This window comes from Lissotriton helveticus, chromosome 2_1 (genome assembly GCF_964261635.1).
Source record: "Lissotriton helveticus chromosome 2_1, aLisHel1.1, whole genome shotgun sequence".
Classification (NCBI taxonomy): domain Eukaryota; kingdom Metazoa; phylum Chordata; class Amphibia; order Caudata; family Salamandridae; genus Lissotriton; species Lissotriton helveticus.
In genome coordinates this window covers 1,506,855,268-1,506,871,392 of record NC_136059.1, presented here as the reverse complement: position 1 = coordinate 1,506,871,392, position 16,125 = coordinate 1,506,855,268, and the positions used below count along the sequence as shown (strand labels likewise).

General features: G+C 49.0%; 1 protein-coding gene across 8 annotated transcripts in view; it reads right to left on the bottom strand.

The window, feature by feature from the left end:
• The window catches only part of RUFY3 (RUN and FYVE domain containing 3), a 464,645-nt gene that overhangs the window by 401,767 nt on the left and 46,753 nt on the right, over window positions 1–16,125 (bottom strand). For 2 of the 8 annotated variants that reach the window (XM_078676399.1, XM_078676403.1), the window contains exon 1: window positions 614–1,111. The exons of 5 other annotated variants lie outside the window; for them this stretch is intronic. In XM_078676399.1, coding sequence (XP_078532525.1) covers window positions 614–791 — 178 coding nt within the window. In that variant the 5' untranslated portion in view covers window positions 792–1,111. Of the gene's footprint in view, window positions 1–613; window positions 1,422–16,125 lie in introns of those variants that run through there. One more of the 8 variants, XM_078676398.1, reaches the window with a different exon arrangement.

The window sequence follows — 16,125 nt, the reverse complement described above, 5'->3', positions numbered from 1 at the left end:
GCTCCAAGAACACACGCCAATCCAGCCGCGGTAGCATGAAAAGAGGAGCGTCACGCTTCCGGTACACACCGACTATTTCATTAGCAGTCACCAACCTAGTCATGGTTTACATCCGTTTTTAAATTCTTCTTAGTTAGGTTCTAACATTACAAAACCTGTCAAACATATTTGTAGCGGTCTAGCACGGGGGGGGGGGGTGAAGGGGTCAATAAAATGGCTGTTTCTGCACTGGACTCGGATGTACTTCTCACAGAAATAAATGTAAATAAAAGCCTTCAGGTTTTGTGTGTTTTTACCACAATTGCAGAGGAAAGCTAACACTGCTGCCACACATCTCACTGCTGTCACACCAGCACGCGCCCGCCACCCCTGGTAACGAGTGTGCCGATTCAGAGCACCACAGGAAGACAAACAATATAAAGAGAAAGCCTGGAAAGCAATGTTGCAAAGAGTGGGCGCAACACAAATCAGAGCAGTGAATTGCAATGGCAATTAAGAGTTGAATGTGAATGCAAGAGGTGGCGGTGACGCCACGGATGCCAATGAGAGATGCTGCAGCAGGTGGGGGGAGGGGCAGCGGGGGACAGAGCCATGGTTGACATTTCCACCATACCTTCATGGGTAGGCTCGGGGTCCGGAGTGAGCGAGATGTCGTCCAGCTCGCGGAGACAGAGCCACTCCCCGTCCATGGACACCCGGAATTTGCACAGGTAGATGGTCTCCATCGCAGCCTGCGTGATCTTGTCTGTCGTGGGGGTCGGCATGTCACTTTGAGGCGTCAGGGCCGACATGATGACTCAGCTGGCACAACAACAACAAAACACAATCCTAAAGAGAAGCCTTCAAAAATACAACGCACAAATACCTCACCGTGTGGGATGACGACAGATGAAGCTCTTTGGAAAAGGGGGTTCGACTATCAAAAGGCCACTGGTGGGCTCCCCCCTCCTTGTCGTTAAAATCTAACACGGCTTTCAGCAGCCGTACAACAAGCTAGGCATCCCCATCTAGCGCCACAAAGCAAACCTGTCTCCCGGACGCTGGGCTCTGGCTCGGGGCGAAAGCAGAGCCCGCTGGCTCGAAGAAGAGGGGCGAAAAACGGAAAAGGAACTCCAGTGGTGCTGAAACGGCGAGCGGTCCGTCCTCGCATCAGCCCGGACGCGAGTGCTGGCAGGACTGGCTGTGCGCAGTAAGCAGGGTGTTGACCAAAATGGCTGACTAATGAACTGAAATGAAAATTCACACTCATGTGACCAGCTGCTCCCGGCGTACGCAATTCCCAGGATGCTGTATGGATGCTGCTGATGCAGGGAGAGGATTACGCGGATCCTCTCTCTCGCTCTCACCGGCTCCCCGCCTCGGGTCAGGCTGAGCCAGTAGATCCGGCTCCATCAGACAGGGCACGGTACCTGCGCGCATCCATCGCTCGCATGCGGAAACAAAAGACCCTGCATGCAAAGCGTGGATGGCAGCCTCCGACGGTGCAGATCTCAGAGCATACTGTGTGCGCGTTTTTATCACGTGTGCAAAGAATATACTGATGGGTATATTCTTTGCAACGTTTTATTTTTCATCCTTTTAAATTGCATTCTGGTATTTGAAGTCTACGCGTGAAAAAAGCAGACGAACCTCCAGCCCCACCCTGTTTCTTTTTTTAAAGGAAACCAGGACATAACTTGTATTGCAGTATATGTATAAGACACACATGAATAGCAAGCTACCCCGTATGGCGAGTGGCTAGAAGGATTTTTCCCCCCGGACTACGTGGCAATGATGGCCAGCGATATGCAGTTACCACGTGATGGGAAAATTGCGATAGGCAGTTTGATAGGCGAGCTTATGTGACAGACAGGCACACAAGCTGTAAGAACTCAAATATACAAGCAGTTACAGTGCACCAGCCCAACCATAGGAGCAGAAGGATGCTGCGAGTACGCTTCAAAAAGCGTGTTAATCAGAACATCGGTTCTATACGGCAACATGTACCAGGCACAGACGTCGTTGAACGAGTACAATGATGCCAAAAAGGGCAAGAATGGGAATTGGTGGCACGTTCAGTAGCCATATGCCTTTATTTGTTTTTAGATTTAAAGCAGTGAAGGGCACAACTTACTCCTAAATACATGCACCCTATAAACGAGGAAGTAAGTGGACAAGCAATTAAGGTCCACACCTGAGTAAAAACTACCAAATCTTTAAAAGGCTCAGATTGCACCTACTGCTAGGCTGAAGGAACTTTACGTTTTGAGCTGGAATGTATGCCTCAAACCCCTCTCACGCTCCAGAAGACTCCCAAAGCCAGGTAACCCCTAGTTGGGTCATGGGCCCCCCCTGAACCTAGGCAGACTAGGCCCCCTGCACGTGCGAGCATGAGAGGTAACGCTTCTGCTAGGTTGCTGCCCCGAAAGAGAAAAGCAAATCAGCAACACGTACAGAGAACGAAGGAGAATCGTCACCGCGCCAGATGTGGCCTATGGCAGAAACCCAAGCACAAATGCCCGAGCAAACAATGAAACAGACCAGAACATGTACACACCACAGAGGAAGCTCAAACAACTACAGACAACAAGAGCCATACTGTGGTGCACTGCGTTCTGATTACCAATACAAACAGAATTGCTCACCGTCGCACACTATTCCAAGAGGATCCCATTCTAAAACAGCAGCTGCAGGATTTCGAGTTGCAGGTCCGCATCGAAGGTGGGCACAATCTTGTCTTTTTTTACAACTGTCCCTCTAAGTGTATACAAGACACTACTCCCCACCAAGAGCAATGGTTACCACTCTTCTCCACAAGCAGTGAGAAAGCAAAAGACACACAATTGATGGACGGAATGCTGAACAAATCAAAACATTAACCCCCGGTCAAGAGATCTGGGTTATATCCATCATTCTCTTGCTCACCATGCCATGCCAGTTTAGGCATGGCCATATGCATATCAGCCTTGACCCTGTGCCTCATGGGAACAGTCCAGCCCGACCTGCTAAGCCAGGTCCTCCCTGGACCGGAAACAAGCATCCTAAAACGGGTTTCGGGGTTTCACCCCTCATCAGTCAGGAAGCAGTGTCAGACAACTCTTTCAGTGGAGAAACCCAACTCAACCCACACTGAATCAGGGATACACACAGATAACATAGCACATGCACACAGGGCAAAGCACAGGACAGGCATTTTGCAGAACAAGCAGGCACCTCCTTGAATTATTCCAATGCTTGCATAGAAAGGTCAATGACCGTGCTAAGGGATTTATATTACCTTTCACGGAGTAGAACTGCTAGAAACTAGATTTTTCCATAACGTTATGCAAAGAGTCAGCACTCGGGTCAACTCAGTAAACATCAGATGTATAGGGCCGTTGCACCAGTGAAGAGTTCACTGAGGCGGCAACCAATGAGAGGTGTGGTAGGCATAAATGAAGCAATGGCAGCAACCTTGCTAGGATATTTCTAGGTCAGTCTGGAGAAAGCATGCTGAAGCGTCAATTGCTCAATTTTCATTCAATAAAGTAAAAAAGTGAAAGTTTTGATCTCATGCCTCTATATTTGCATCATATCAGTGATTGCTTATTGGGCACAGAAAATTTAACCACGTCCACTTACCATGGAAGCACAAAATGTCAATGATAGCCAGTGGTCACACTAGAACAGGGCCTAGGCACAATTTGACACTGACCAGATGGAGCGGGACTCAAATACACTAACCAGGTTCACCCTGGTCAAGAATTGTACCTTCTGACTTTAGCCCTTTAAGTCCTAATCTGCTACAGGAGTCTATCTCTAAAGTCCCTATGATCTCAGGGGAGGCACTTAAAAGACTCACAGGATGGCAGGTAGAGGCCAACAGGAGAGTCCATTCCAGGTCCACGGCCTGCTGGGCAGCTGTGCAGTTGCAGGAAAAGGCCCTTTTGTAGCTTGGGGTGTCGCTGTAGCTTTAACAGAACCTCTGCCTTATGACCCCGGAGTTCACTTCTTTGTACTGGGTACAAGAGGAGTAGGCCCATTCTTCACAGCTCTTCTTAGGTCACAGACGGCTGGTCCAGTCCTCTTCTAGGTTTTCCACAGGTCTAGAAAGTATTCTGAAGTTGGTGCCTGGTCCGGAGATGCCACGTTTATGCCTGGCACAAGCTAAAGGGGGGGGGGGGGGGGTGGCCTGTGGAGACACCCTAACTGATGGGGTAAATGTTCCCTGGGCTAACCTTACCCTCTTTAAGCATTTTTAAGATGTCAGAAGTCTTCGGTCACACTAACTTTGGGCTCAGAGGGTTGAGGTGTATGGGTGTAGAAATCCTAGTGTCCTTATAGATCACATACCAAAACTCAGTTTGAGGCAGACCCTGTACCGATAACAAACTCAGTTACAGAAGTCTGGTAGAACAAGAGGAACTTTCAGCAACCAGACTGTGGCTACCCAAGAATTGTTTTGGCATTCTGTTCCTCTTCTTTGAGGTGTGTCCCAAATATTATATGTAAACCCGGCAGACAGGTCAAACAGGCTTTGACGCTGCAATGTCAAAAAGATATCCACTGTGATAGGGGTCAGTCTGGCTGAAGGGATGAAAGAAGAGCCCTGCCAAAGTGTCGGATAACATCGGTCTGTGACAGAAGGACTCTTTGAAGTGCGTACCAAGTGTCCTATCACAACCCCAGTTTACTTATCAAGCAGGAAGTGACATTCAGGCAGGATTTGAAACTTCAATGCCAAAAATGATCCTCACAGCCCCACCCTGCATATCCCATCAGATTCAGAAGGGTCACCTCTGCCCAGTCTATTGTTTGCTCTTGGGAAGCATTTCACATCAATTCACACCTATTTGAGTGATAATCGCCAGCTGCTAGAAGTGGGAGAACAACTGCAAAGGAGTCTCCAGGTGGTTTACGCTGGGAAAAGGTAACTTTCTGAAAGTGCCTTTTGCTTAAAAGTTATCACACATTTGATTTTACCATTACATTGGATTTGAAATAACTATTAAAAGATGTATTGAAATATATTTCAAACTGTGTTCAAACCAAAATTAGTATTAAAGCTAATAATGTAATCAGTGTTTTCCTTTTTTAAAATTGTATTATTTTTTAATTGCCACACAAAAAAAAGAAAAAAAATAGTAAATATAACAACATTTTCAGAGAAAGATACAACAGTAATCGTGTGCAGAGCGCAGAGGAGCATTTACAAAGAAAAAAAAGATAGAATAGAAGAAAATAAAGGAGAGAGGGAGAAAAGAAAGAAGAAAAAAGTCAGAAGAGAGAAGAAAAAGATGAAAAAAAATGAGGATACATACAATCACTAATCCCAATGAAGGCAGGACCAAACCCTGCTCAGTTTTAACAGGGATCGGGGGCCTCTAGCTTTAGCCAATGCAGTTTCCATTTAAAAATTCTACCTCAACAGAGACCAAAATTAAATTTATACTGGGAGGTGTGGCAAGTATCCAGGAGCGGGCTGGCTATACACAGACGAGCACAAGAAGCAATAATAGAGGGCAAGGGTTTCATAAGGCACCCAGTGACGGAAAAAAGCCCAAACAGCAGCTCATTCCCTTAGACTGGGCTATCGTAGCCAACCCAAGTTGTCAAAGCCAGAACAATGTTAGACTAAAAGTCCTTCAACCGAGGGCAAGTAAAAGACATGAGGTGTAAATCGGCAGCATATTCCTGGCATTTAGGGCAGTTTGTCTTCGCAGTTGTGGAGTTGTTAGCCCATTTGGAAATTCGCTCGGGAGTGTAATAGAGCATAAAGATAATTTTATGCTGTTGTAATTTTAGATTGGCAGATGTTCCAGCTGAATCAATAGTTTGAAGAGACTCTTGTATTTCCTCCCTAGAAATATCAGAGCCAAAAATCAGACTAAGTTTTGCAGCGATTTGTGCACCATCACCCACCGCCCAATAAGTTTTTGATATATTTTGCCGATACCTCCTCGCCCTCTGGTGCCAACAAGTACAGACAAGAGCTCACATGGGCTAGACCGCTCATAGTCCCTGACCTCGAATAAGATAATCCCCGACTTGCAAATACTTAAAAAAAAATAGGATTGTGAGAGATCAAATTCTATTTTCAACGATAGAAAAGTTCGAAAACCTTAATCGTCGTATAGCTGACCCATCCGCGTTATGCCCTTAGAGTGCCATTCTTTCCCAATATGACTGTGAAATATGTTAGGGAACAGAGGATTCCCCCATAGCAATGTATATTGTTGCAAGTTGGCTATTGCATAGGTTTTACAGATTTCACACCATATTTTAGTAATGTCTCTGATTACCTTAAAGCAAACTCGCTTGAAATAGCTAGGATCAGATGTTTGATAGAGTAAAAACCCAGTATTTGGCCCACACGCCAGCTGATATGAAAACCAATTGGGATTTGTTATCAGTTCCTCTGAGTAGACTCTGTACCCGTCCAATAAATGCTGCCCAAAAGCCTAACTTAAAATCAGGAAGGTTAAATCCGCCCTTTATATAGGAGAGTTTTAAGTGTCGAATAGCTCTTCTAGCCCGTCGATATCCCCAAATAAAACTACCCAAAGCACTATCTAGGCGTTTGAAAAAAGAGGATGGTACAATAAGTTGAAGAGTACAGAAAAGATATAAAAACTTTGGTAAAATATTCATTTTAACCACATTACACCATCCATAGATACTGAGAGGCAGACGGTGCCAACTCCGTAGCTTCTCCGTCACTTTCTTTAGTAATGGATCATAATTGAGTGGGATCATTTCGTTGACTTGGCTGCTAAGACATACCCCCAGATAGGTAGCTGTATTTGTAACTCCAAGGGTTGCTGGCTGGGGGTCCAATTGGAAATTTAAAATAGTCTGTGTTTTATACAGATTTAGCTTGTAGCCAGAGGAGGCGCCAAATCGTTGTGCTTCATACATAATTGCGGCCATAGCTTTAACAGGGTCAGCTGGAAAAAAAAATTTGCAATATCATCCGCATATGCGGTTAGCTTTAAATTTGTCCGATTAAGAATGACTGGATCGATATTGCCATTGATCAATAAGTGCTGAATAAAAGGCTCGATATAAAGAGCGAATAATAAAGGGGATAAAGGACAACCCTGTCATGTCCCCCTTTGAACTGAGAAAGAGGGAGAGGAGAGCCCATTGAGTTTAATTGTGGTTGTTGGGTGGTTATATAGCTTCTGTACCGCCGAGCTAAATCTTCGACCGAAGCCCATAGAAGACATAAATATCCATAATGTTTCCCATGTGACCCGGTTGAAGGCCTTCTCGGTGTCTAACATCAACATCCCCATCTGCTGACCTATCTGACCGGAAACATTGAGTGCGGCAATAGCCGTGTTGATATGAGCAGCGGTGTCTTTTTGAGGAACAAAGTTGTGCTGATGCTCTGAGACAATTAGGTGAATTACTGGAGGAAGGCGAGTCGCCAGAATTTTAGAAAAAAGCTTAGTGTTGATCAACGCTATTGGTCGGTATTAGCTCATTTCGTCAATGGGCTTCCCTTTTTTGGAAAGACAACAATATTAGATGTATTCCAAGAAAGAGGGACCTCTTCTCCTAGAAAAATAGATTTGCATACCTTAAGAAAAATAGGGACCAGTATATTTTTAAAGATTTTTTAAAATTCTAGTGGAATCTTATCCTCGCCAACTGCCTTACCAGCCGGCAGGGCCTTTTTAGCTTCCTCCATTTCCCTTGCCTCAATATCTGCATCCAGAGGCTCCGATACCATCGGACACAGAGTTGACTGCCATTCCTGGACATATTCCAGAATAATCTGCCCTCCCGGACTTCCTGAGCAACTAAATAAGTTAGCATAAAACAACCCAAATTGGACAGACCTAGTATATATCAAAGCGATACAAAAGGGGATGATGGACGGAGTGCTTGAACAAATCAAACACTCGCCCCCAGTCAACTGATCTGGGTTTAATCCATCACCATTCTTTAGTTAACTCAGCCACCCCAGTTCAGACATGGCTATATGCAAATCAGTCTGACCCTGTGCCTCCTGGGAACAGTCCAGCCCTAACTGCCAAGCCATGTCTTCCCTGGACCGGAAACAAGCATCCTGGGACCGGTTTCGGATTCCTAATCCTCATCCGAAACCGTTCTAGCACTGTTATTTGTAGGGCACGAATCCTCCCCATGTGGGAACATTATGTAGGTGTCCCTTTAACATATTAGAATTTTGAGTTTTTATATTTAAGAAGGGAGTCTTGCTCAGAGCAGTTGTGCCGGTCTCTGCTATTGGCTGGATTGAGTGGTCTTCCTCTGAATTATATACACCTCATTGATGTGGGCTTCCCTTCATTTCCCAAAAAGCGATTACATCGTGGTAGTGCCTACGGCAGTCAAAAGGGTTAAAGGAGTTTTGATAAACTTAGGTATGAAAATACCATTTCTGGATCACGCAAAATGTGAAATTCAGAAAACACTGCATTGGCAGAGAGGGGTTAACGTGATACCATGAGGGCGTGTTTTCAAAGCTAGGAAAACAAGGAGGAGTTAACAACTGAAGAGGGAGAGGCTGAAGGTGGGCGGGTGAGAGAAGAGGCAGCCAGCTTGTTTATGAGCGCCGTGCGCCTCTTGAACAGCGCCGCGCGCCCCTCTGCAGACTCCCCCTGCATTCCAGAGAGGCGCGCGACGCGATCCGGTCTGCCCTGCAATGATGTGGAGACAAGACCTGGCCGCGCGCACAACGTTATCCTATGGGGAAACGCTGCGCGCGGCCAGGTCTTGTCTCACTTCGGCGTTCTCAGACTGCTGAGACGCAGACTATAGTTCTCTGGCGAGAACGCGCTTTCAGCGCGTTACTAGCCGAGACCTAAATAGGAAAGTTTTTTTTAAAGCAGTCCATTTCCTTAAAGGAAATTGGTTTGCTTTAAAAAAAAAATGTATTTAAAGTGATTACAGACATGGTGGTCTGCTAACCCTTGCAGGCCAACATTTCTGTGATTTCAGGAGATCGGAATGAGTCACAATTTGCCTACCTAATGAATATTAATTAGGTAGGTCAGTCTGCGACCCACTCTGATGACTTATTTTGATTACCTACCTAATTAGTACATAACTCGGTATGCAAAATAAGTTTCTGGTTGTAAAAATGTGTCACAAATTAGGCTGTGTTTGGCAACCAGAAAGATAGTACTTTAGGCGCCTAGTCTCCAATGTTATTAGAGTCCTTTTATTTATCCCCAACATTCTTGACTCAAAAAAATATGCCACCACTTAATTGATGTAGTATTGGCCAGGATGGCCTGGCTTGGCAGTTCGAGCTGGACTGTTCCCATGGGGCACAGGGTCAAGACTGATTTGCATATGGCTGGGTTCAAACTGGAACGGCATGGGGAGCAAAAAACGATGGATTTTAGCCCAGATCTCTGTATTGGGGTGAATGTATGACATTGTTCTGCATTCTGTCCATCAACTGTTGTTTTTGCGATTAACATGGTGTGACACATTTAGACAACTGTAGATTTTTGACCGACAAAACTTGCATTTTGAATCTTGAATTTTTGAGTTTACGGTTACAAAATAGGCTTTCGAATCTCAGCATGCAAATTGTTCTTGGCCAAATAAATCCAGGCCTCACTTTAGGGGGTCACATGCCACCGGGCTCATTGACAAATGACTATATTATACATCACCCAGTGCACATCACACTGTGCTCCCTCCTGCACATCATCCTGCACCTCCATGGTACACACAGACATTTGCTTAACATTACATTAACCAGCGAACCCCCAATGCGCATCACCCTCTATTCCCCCTGAAGCACATCACCTTGTGTTCTCCTATGGGGAGAGGTGTGGCGCCGCGGCCAGGGCGACTGACGCTGGAATCTGGGGATCAGGGTTCGATCCCCGGCTCCGGCGGCAGGTTAGCCCAGCACCATGTGACTCTGGGCAATAGCTCGCTTAATCTTCCCGACGGCCCCCAGCGCCTAGAGACCCTTACGGGTGATTGTGCGCTTTACAAATGTGGATTATTATTATTATTACTGCACACCAATCTGCAATCAAAGTTTGCTCTTCAGATTATACCACTTGCCGCACATCCTGTGCTCTGATGATTACCACCACCTTCTGCAAAATGCAGTTGGTAGTTGGGCGTGATGACTACTCTGACTTCACAGATGCCTGTACGTTTGCTGATCATTGTGGGTGCACTTGTAAATTTGTTGGACTTTGTAAATAAATGGGTGTGATGGAACACAAAGAAAACTATTGGAAGATGCTGGAAGGATCCCAAAGAGAAACCAGATATCAACAAGCACATCAGCAATATTTACTACACGAAAGGTTTCAGAAAACCCATTGATCTGGAATGTGGATCCTGAAGACACGTTGATGACAGACCTCCATCTTCAAAGCAGTCCACTACGATGGAAGTTATCAAAGAGAATAGGGCAAACTTTTTTTTCTTCCCTACTGGAACAATAAAAAAGCAGACAGAAGTGGTTGTCCATTCATTGCCTCAGCACTGAAGACAATGAAGCTGAATGTGTTACCCAAGCGGAGCACTACCAACCAGGAAGGGACTGTGATCCTCGAGAATGTGCGAGTCTGGGGTAGTAAAAAACTGTGAGGCTTTTCTCTACCTTGGGCTCTTAAGTCTCCAGTGTGTTATCAGTTTTGTTACAATGCAATATTAAATGCTCAAACATAGTACAACTATCTCCACTAAGGAACAACCAATTGAAGGGTGTATGGCTGGATCTTATGTTGGTGACCTGCCCAACTTCAAATAACACCAAATAGGTGAAGAGAAGAGATTCAGAAAGAGTAGAATTTACCTGTGCAGCAAACTCAGTGAGTCACAACACTCCCAGTTAACCATCACCTTTGAATGGTTTTGAGGTAGGTGGACATCTTTTTGTTACCAGGTTAAACAAATGAGGAGTTAATCGATCCTGGGTCCGTCCTATTTTCCAGCTGTTGGACTTGGGACTTGTGGCAGGGTCACCCCTGAACTTTTTGCCTTAAATTATAGTGATTTCTGGTCTTTGCGCACTTGGACACTGTGGCGCAGTGTAAAGTGCGTGCGCTCCTTGAGTGCGTGTGTGAGATAGGCCTGCCCTCCCATAGGAATGCATGGGGAATGTATGTGTCCCTGGTAGTTCCTGATGCGTGGGGAGTGCAGGCTCGAGTTTAGTATGTGTGAACTCATGAGAGTGAATGCTGCGAGATGGTGTATGCGGCATGTATGTGTCTAGAAGGGAAGTGCTACTTCTGGACATTGAGATATGTGTGCAGTGAGGGTGCTGGGGCGTGATTGGCTGGAGCTGGCTGGCATGCCAGGCTCCAGGAAGTCTGGATGGGTCTGCCCGGTGGTGAGTGTGAGATTAGCATGAGTGATGTGTGGGAGGAGTGTACCTGTGTCCTGGATGGGCTGGGTTTTCCCCACACAATGCTGGCTCCGCCCCCCTGTGGTGTGTCTAACGACCCTAGCCTCCCCAGTGAATGAAATGGGTGGTTGGGCCATCAAGAGTGCTCCAGAACCAGCTGCGACTGGTTTCTCCCCCACCCTGCACCCTTAGACAAAGGATTTGTCTGTATAAAAAGAGGCTGTGACCTCTTGGAAAAGGTTCTTGTTTGCCAACTTGAAACTACCAGGGGCGTGCTGCTGCTTGGGCCCAGGGGGAAGGCTTGCCTCCCCTGGGCCCTGCCCAGCCCCTGGATGCCTTCTCCCTCTGGGGTCTTTCTGCCTTGCCTTGATGCCCTGGAGGACTTTTCTCTGCTGTGCTTGTCCCTGGACTTGTGGGGCTTCTTTGCCCTGCCCAGCTCCTAGATGCCAGAGGGACTTTTGCTGGACTTCTGGGCTTCCAAGTGCCTGGAAGCGCTTGATTTCTCCTGCAGCGCTGGGAGCGCTTTATTTTGACATATAGCGCTAGGAGCACTTCACTTTTCACCTAGCGCCTGGAAGCGCTGTAATTCCTGCTAAAGCGCTGGGAGCGCTTTCCTTTTCCTTAGCGGCTGCCCACGCCGCAAATTACCGTTTATTTTGCCCCTAGCGCACCTTGGCGCTTTGTCGCCCTTGTCGCGCCCTGAGCACTTCATGCTCGTCAGCCGGTGCCCACCCGGTATGGTCCACGGATCACCGCCGCAGCCGTGGGTCGAGGAGAAGCCGGGGAAAGCAGCCGCCCACCCGGGCCGCGCTGTGATTGGTCCAGCCGGCCGAGCCTCCTGATGATGCCTTCCCGGGGCCGCGCCGTGATTGGCTGGCCGGCCCGGGATTCCCTGATGACAATTTCCCCAGGCCGCGCCGTGATTGGCTGCCGGCCCGAGGGGATTCCCCTGTCCCGCCCCCGCCGGGGAGCGAGGCGGAAGCAGGCAGTGGTGCGAGCGTTGCGGGGCTCACGTGACCAGGAGGGAGCCCCGGATACTGATTTATCCAGGAGCCACTAAGGCTCCATGTCGAGGCCCGGTCCCGAGATGGGGGACCGGGTGAGGCAGAGACCGGCGCGTCTGAAGCCCCGGTGGAGGAAGAGAGCCGCCGCCAAGCGCCAGAGCCCGGTGAGTGCCTTACAGGGGAGGAGGGGCGTCGGGGCACATTGTCGGTGCCCGCCCCTCCCCTCCAGAGCGAGTCTCGCTGTGTTCAGAGGCCCGTGAGGCCCCCCCTAATGCCGAGTCCCCCGGGAGGGACTCCGCCTACCGCCCCCATTGTTCTCGAGCCCCGAGAGGCTCTTGGGCCCCACATTGCTTCTGAGCCCCGAGAGGCTCTTGACCCATTTGGCCATATCGAGTCCCCAGAGGGGGGACTCCAGCGAAGGCCCCCCACCCTATTCACGAGCCCTGAGAGGCTCAGGGAGCATATTCGTTCTCGGGTCCCCCGTGAGGGACCCCAACAGCCCAGTGAGGCTGCATCTTTTTGTTTTAGAGCCAGAGGGCTCAGTTGGGCACAGTCCTTGTCCTGAGGGGCCAGTGAGGGCCCCTGTCGCAGTTCTGTTTCCAGCTGCCCAGCAATTAGTGGGCAGCTGCACCGTGTAGGTCTTTCTTTTCTAGGGACATGTACTGTGAACTGAGGAGTGAGGCGCACTCCTTCATCCCTGGCCTTTCCCCAGCTGCGCAGCACTTAGTGCCAGCTGCAGCGTTTAGGCCCCCTGTCCTTTGTGGGCAGCTGCTACGTTTAGGTCTTGGCGCAGTGGCGCACCCTGGACTTTGATGTAAGTTCATGTTACTGTGATTTCGCAAAGTGCTCTTTGCTGCACCTCTGAATGTGTTGTTGATACATTATGTGCCCTGTTCCTTACACCGCTGAACGTGTGTTGATGCGTCATGTGTTCCTTACACCGCTGAATGTAGGTTCTGCATCATGTGTTTTGTCCCCAGGTCTATGCCCCTACTTGTATTGTGATACTGAGGTGGTTGTTCTTGCTAGTGCAGGTGGTGCTAGTAAGGTCCTGGTTCCCTGCGTGACCTGTTCCTAGGGTGGTTAGGATTGCGTAGGGGGGACTTACCAGTTACCAGTGGGTACTGGTTGTGTTCTTTATGTCCTATTTTGTGTTACAGTGATCTTCTGTTATAAGTGATCCCAAGGGCTTGATACTAAGCTTGCCCCCTGACCAGAGTCCCAGGACCAGTGGACTCTATGGTGCCTTCCCTGCCAAATTGCTGGGACTTGTCTGATCTCCCTGGGCCCCTGGGGCCTCGCTGAAGTGTGCCTCGCTCGTTCCCCTCGGCAGCTCGTGCCGGCAGCCCGTCCAAGCCTCGAGCAGCGTCGCTCTCCCCTGAGCCGCGCCGCTTCGCTGGGTCGCCCGCATCCTGCCTTCCCCTCCTCTTCTGAGCCGCACACATTGGTCGCCCCAGAGAAACGCTTGTACCTTGCCGGCCGCCCGCTCAAGCCTCGAGCCGCGCCGCTCTCCCCTGAGTCGCGCCCGTGCAACCAGGACGGAAGGTACTGTCTGATAAGCTATGTTCTAAGTTCTAGGCCTACAAGTATTGTATTGTCACTTCTAAAAGTGCTGATTCCTGACAGTGGTCCAGGTGGCCCTGTCTTGTAAATATCCCCTGTAAATTCTGCCCGTGCCTCTGGCACATTGTAAAGTGTGTGTTTTATCTAATGTGTTTTGGTGTAATACAAAGGCTATTTTTATATAACCTTGTGTGGAGTTTCCTTTGTGGTGGGTCCTGGGTGTTGTTGCTGGGGTGCATGCGCAAATACTTAACTTACATCGCCTCCAAGTTTAGCCTTGCTGCTCGCGTCACGTTATCTAGAGGGTGAGTAGGGGTTATCTTGGCGTGTAACTCCCTTGCCCTGACTTGGGAGTGGTGGTCTCGGACTGACTTTGGCGAAAGCCCTGGCCAGCCAGGGATCCCATTTCCAACATTGGCGGCAAGCGGTGAGGATAAGGATTTGTGTTTGCGTTGTACCTTAGTAGCAGCTGGCTGCACCACAAAACTCTGCATTTTAGATAAAAACATTTTGGGGATTATTGTATGGAGTTTGCTGAAAATGTCATTTCTGTGGAAATGTGTTTCTTGTGCACTTTGAGTTGGGTGTCCCTGGCTCGGGAGGGTGGATCATCCCCCTAAGTGCAGTGTGTTTTCTGGATTCACCAGAAGGGTGGGATCCAGTGGTGGCAGCATAAGTGTGTCCAGTGCATGTGTCCCCCGTCCCTGCCCTGGAGTAATGGTACCTGTGTCAATTGTGGTCAGGTTGAGAAGTCAGGGGTGGTAGAAACTGCCTTACCAGTCTGGGGAGGGGTGTGTGTGGATGAATGGTGTGTGGCACTGGACATGTTTGTGAGTTCTCTGGATGGGGAGCTTGCTGAATGCTAGTTTTGCTCAGATATTTAAGTCCTGTGTGTTGAACTTTTCCCAAGAACGTCTGCAGATAGTGGAGCCTGCTTTTTGATTTCTGTGGTCTGTTGAGAGACAGAATTTTGGAGTTGGTAATGTTCTGGGAGGAGAGAGGCATAGGGGATGGAGTGATTCCAAAAGGAGTGTCTGAGGTGTCTTCCAGCCCAGCGTGGTGGAAGAGGTTCAGTGTAGCCCAGCTAGGTCTCGGTGTAGGGGCTCACGTCCTGTGTCAAGAGGAGAAGGAGTGGGTGGGACTGCATGTCTCCAGGTGCCCGAAACCCAGTGTCAGGGCCTGGATTGTTTCTAAAGGGAACATCCGGTCGGGGGCCTAGGCTGTACCAATAGGTCATTTGAGGAGGATCTTCCAGAGTGTCTGGAGAACGTGGAACCTCTGTAACCAGGGTTCCAGTAGTTCTGGTGTCTGGCAGTACCGCTCCAATTGGGAGGGTGCAGAAGTCCAGATGGAGGGGTGCGAGGGGGATAGGTTCCCCAGTGGAAGAGCCAGTGGGTCCGGGGCCAGCCAGAAGGGTTGTGTCGCCAGTGAGTGACCATGGTGGTGCCACTTCTGTCCTGAGTGTCAGGCAGACTTGTACACGACACATTAGTTATGTGTCACCCTCAAGGAAGTCCTGGTGCGCCAGGCATCTGACCAAAGGGTACGTCCCTCGGTTGGGGAGCCAGTAGCCGGTGTTTCCGGATCTGGACGTAAGGGCAACAGTATGTAGTGTCCTGAAGTTACAAGAGGGAACTCCTGCCTGAAGAGAAGGAACCGGGTAAGCTGTATGGGGTATTGACCTGCAGTGGTTGCCTTGCTGCTGAAGGAGGAGAGAAAGTCTTAGATTTTTGTTTTCAACTTGTAGAAGTCCTGGTGCGCCAGGCATCTAACCAAAGGGTAGCGTCCCTAGGTTAGGGAGCCAGGTTCAGGTGTTGCCTGTCCTGGACGGCAGGGCGACTGTAGCCAGTGTCCTGGCCGGTTTGTCTCCTAGGGGTACCCCTGTGAACACAGGTGGGGCTCATCTTAAGTGAAGAGACCCTGTGTTTCCCAGAAGGGGTGGTACCGGCCTAGCAGGGATCTTTAGGGTTCTTGGCTGAGTGTTGTGGTACTAACCTGAGAGCAGGTGGGGCCTACCTTAAGTGGAGGGACCCTGTTCTACAGTGGGAGGGTGCAGAACTCTGGAAGGGGGTCAGAGGGAGTCTGACCCCTGTGCATCCGGTGAATTTGAATCCCAGGTGGTAGACCAGTTAAGGGAGCTGTGACTCTGTCATGACCAGCCTGGTGTTCTGTAGGCACCGCACTGAGCCGCGTCTGCCTTCGGCCGCGCAGCCTATGCCGCTCGCCGTCCCCGTCTCGACGCGG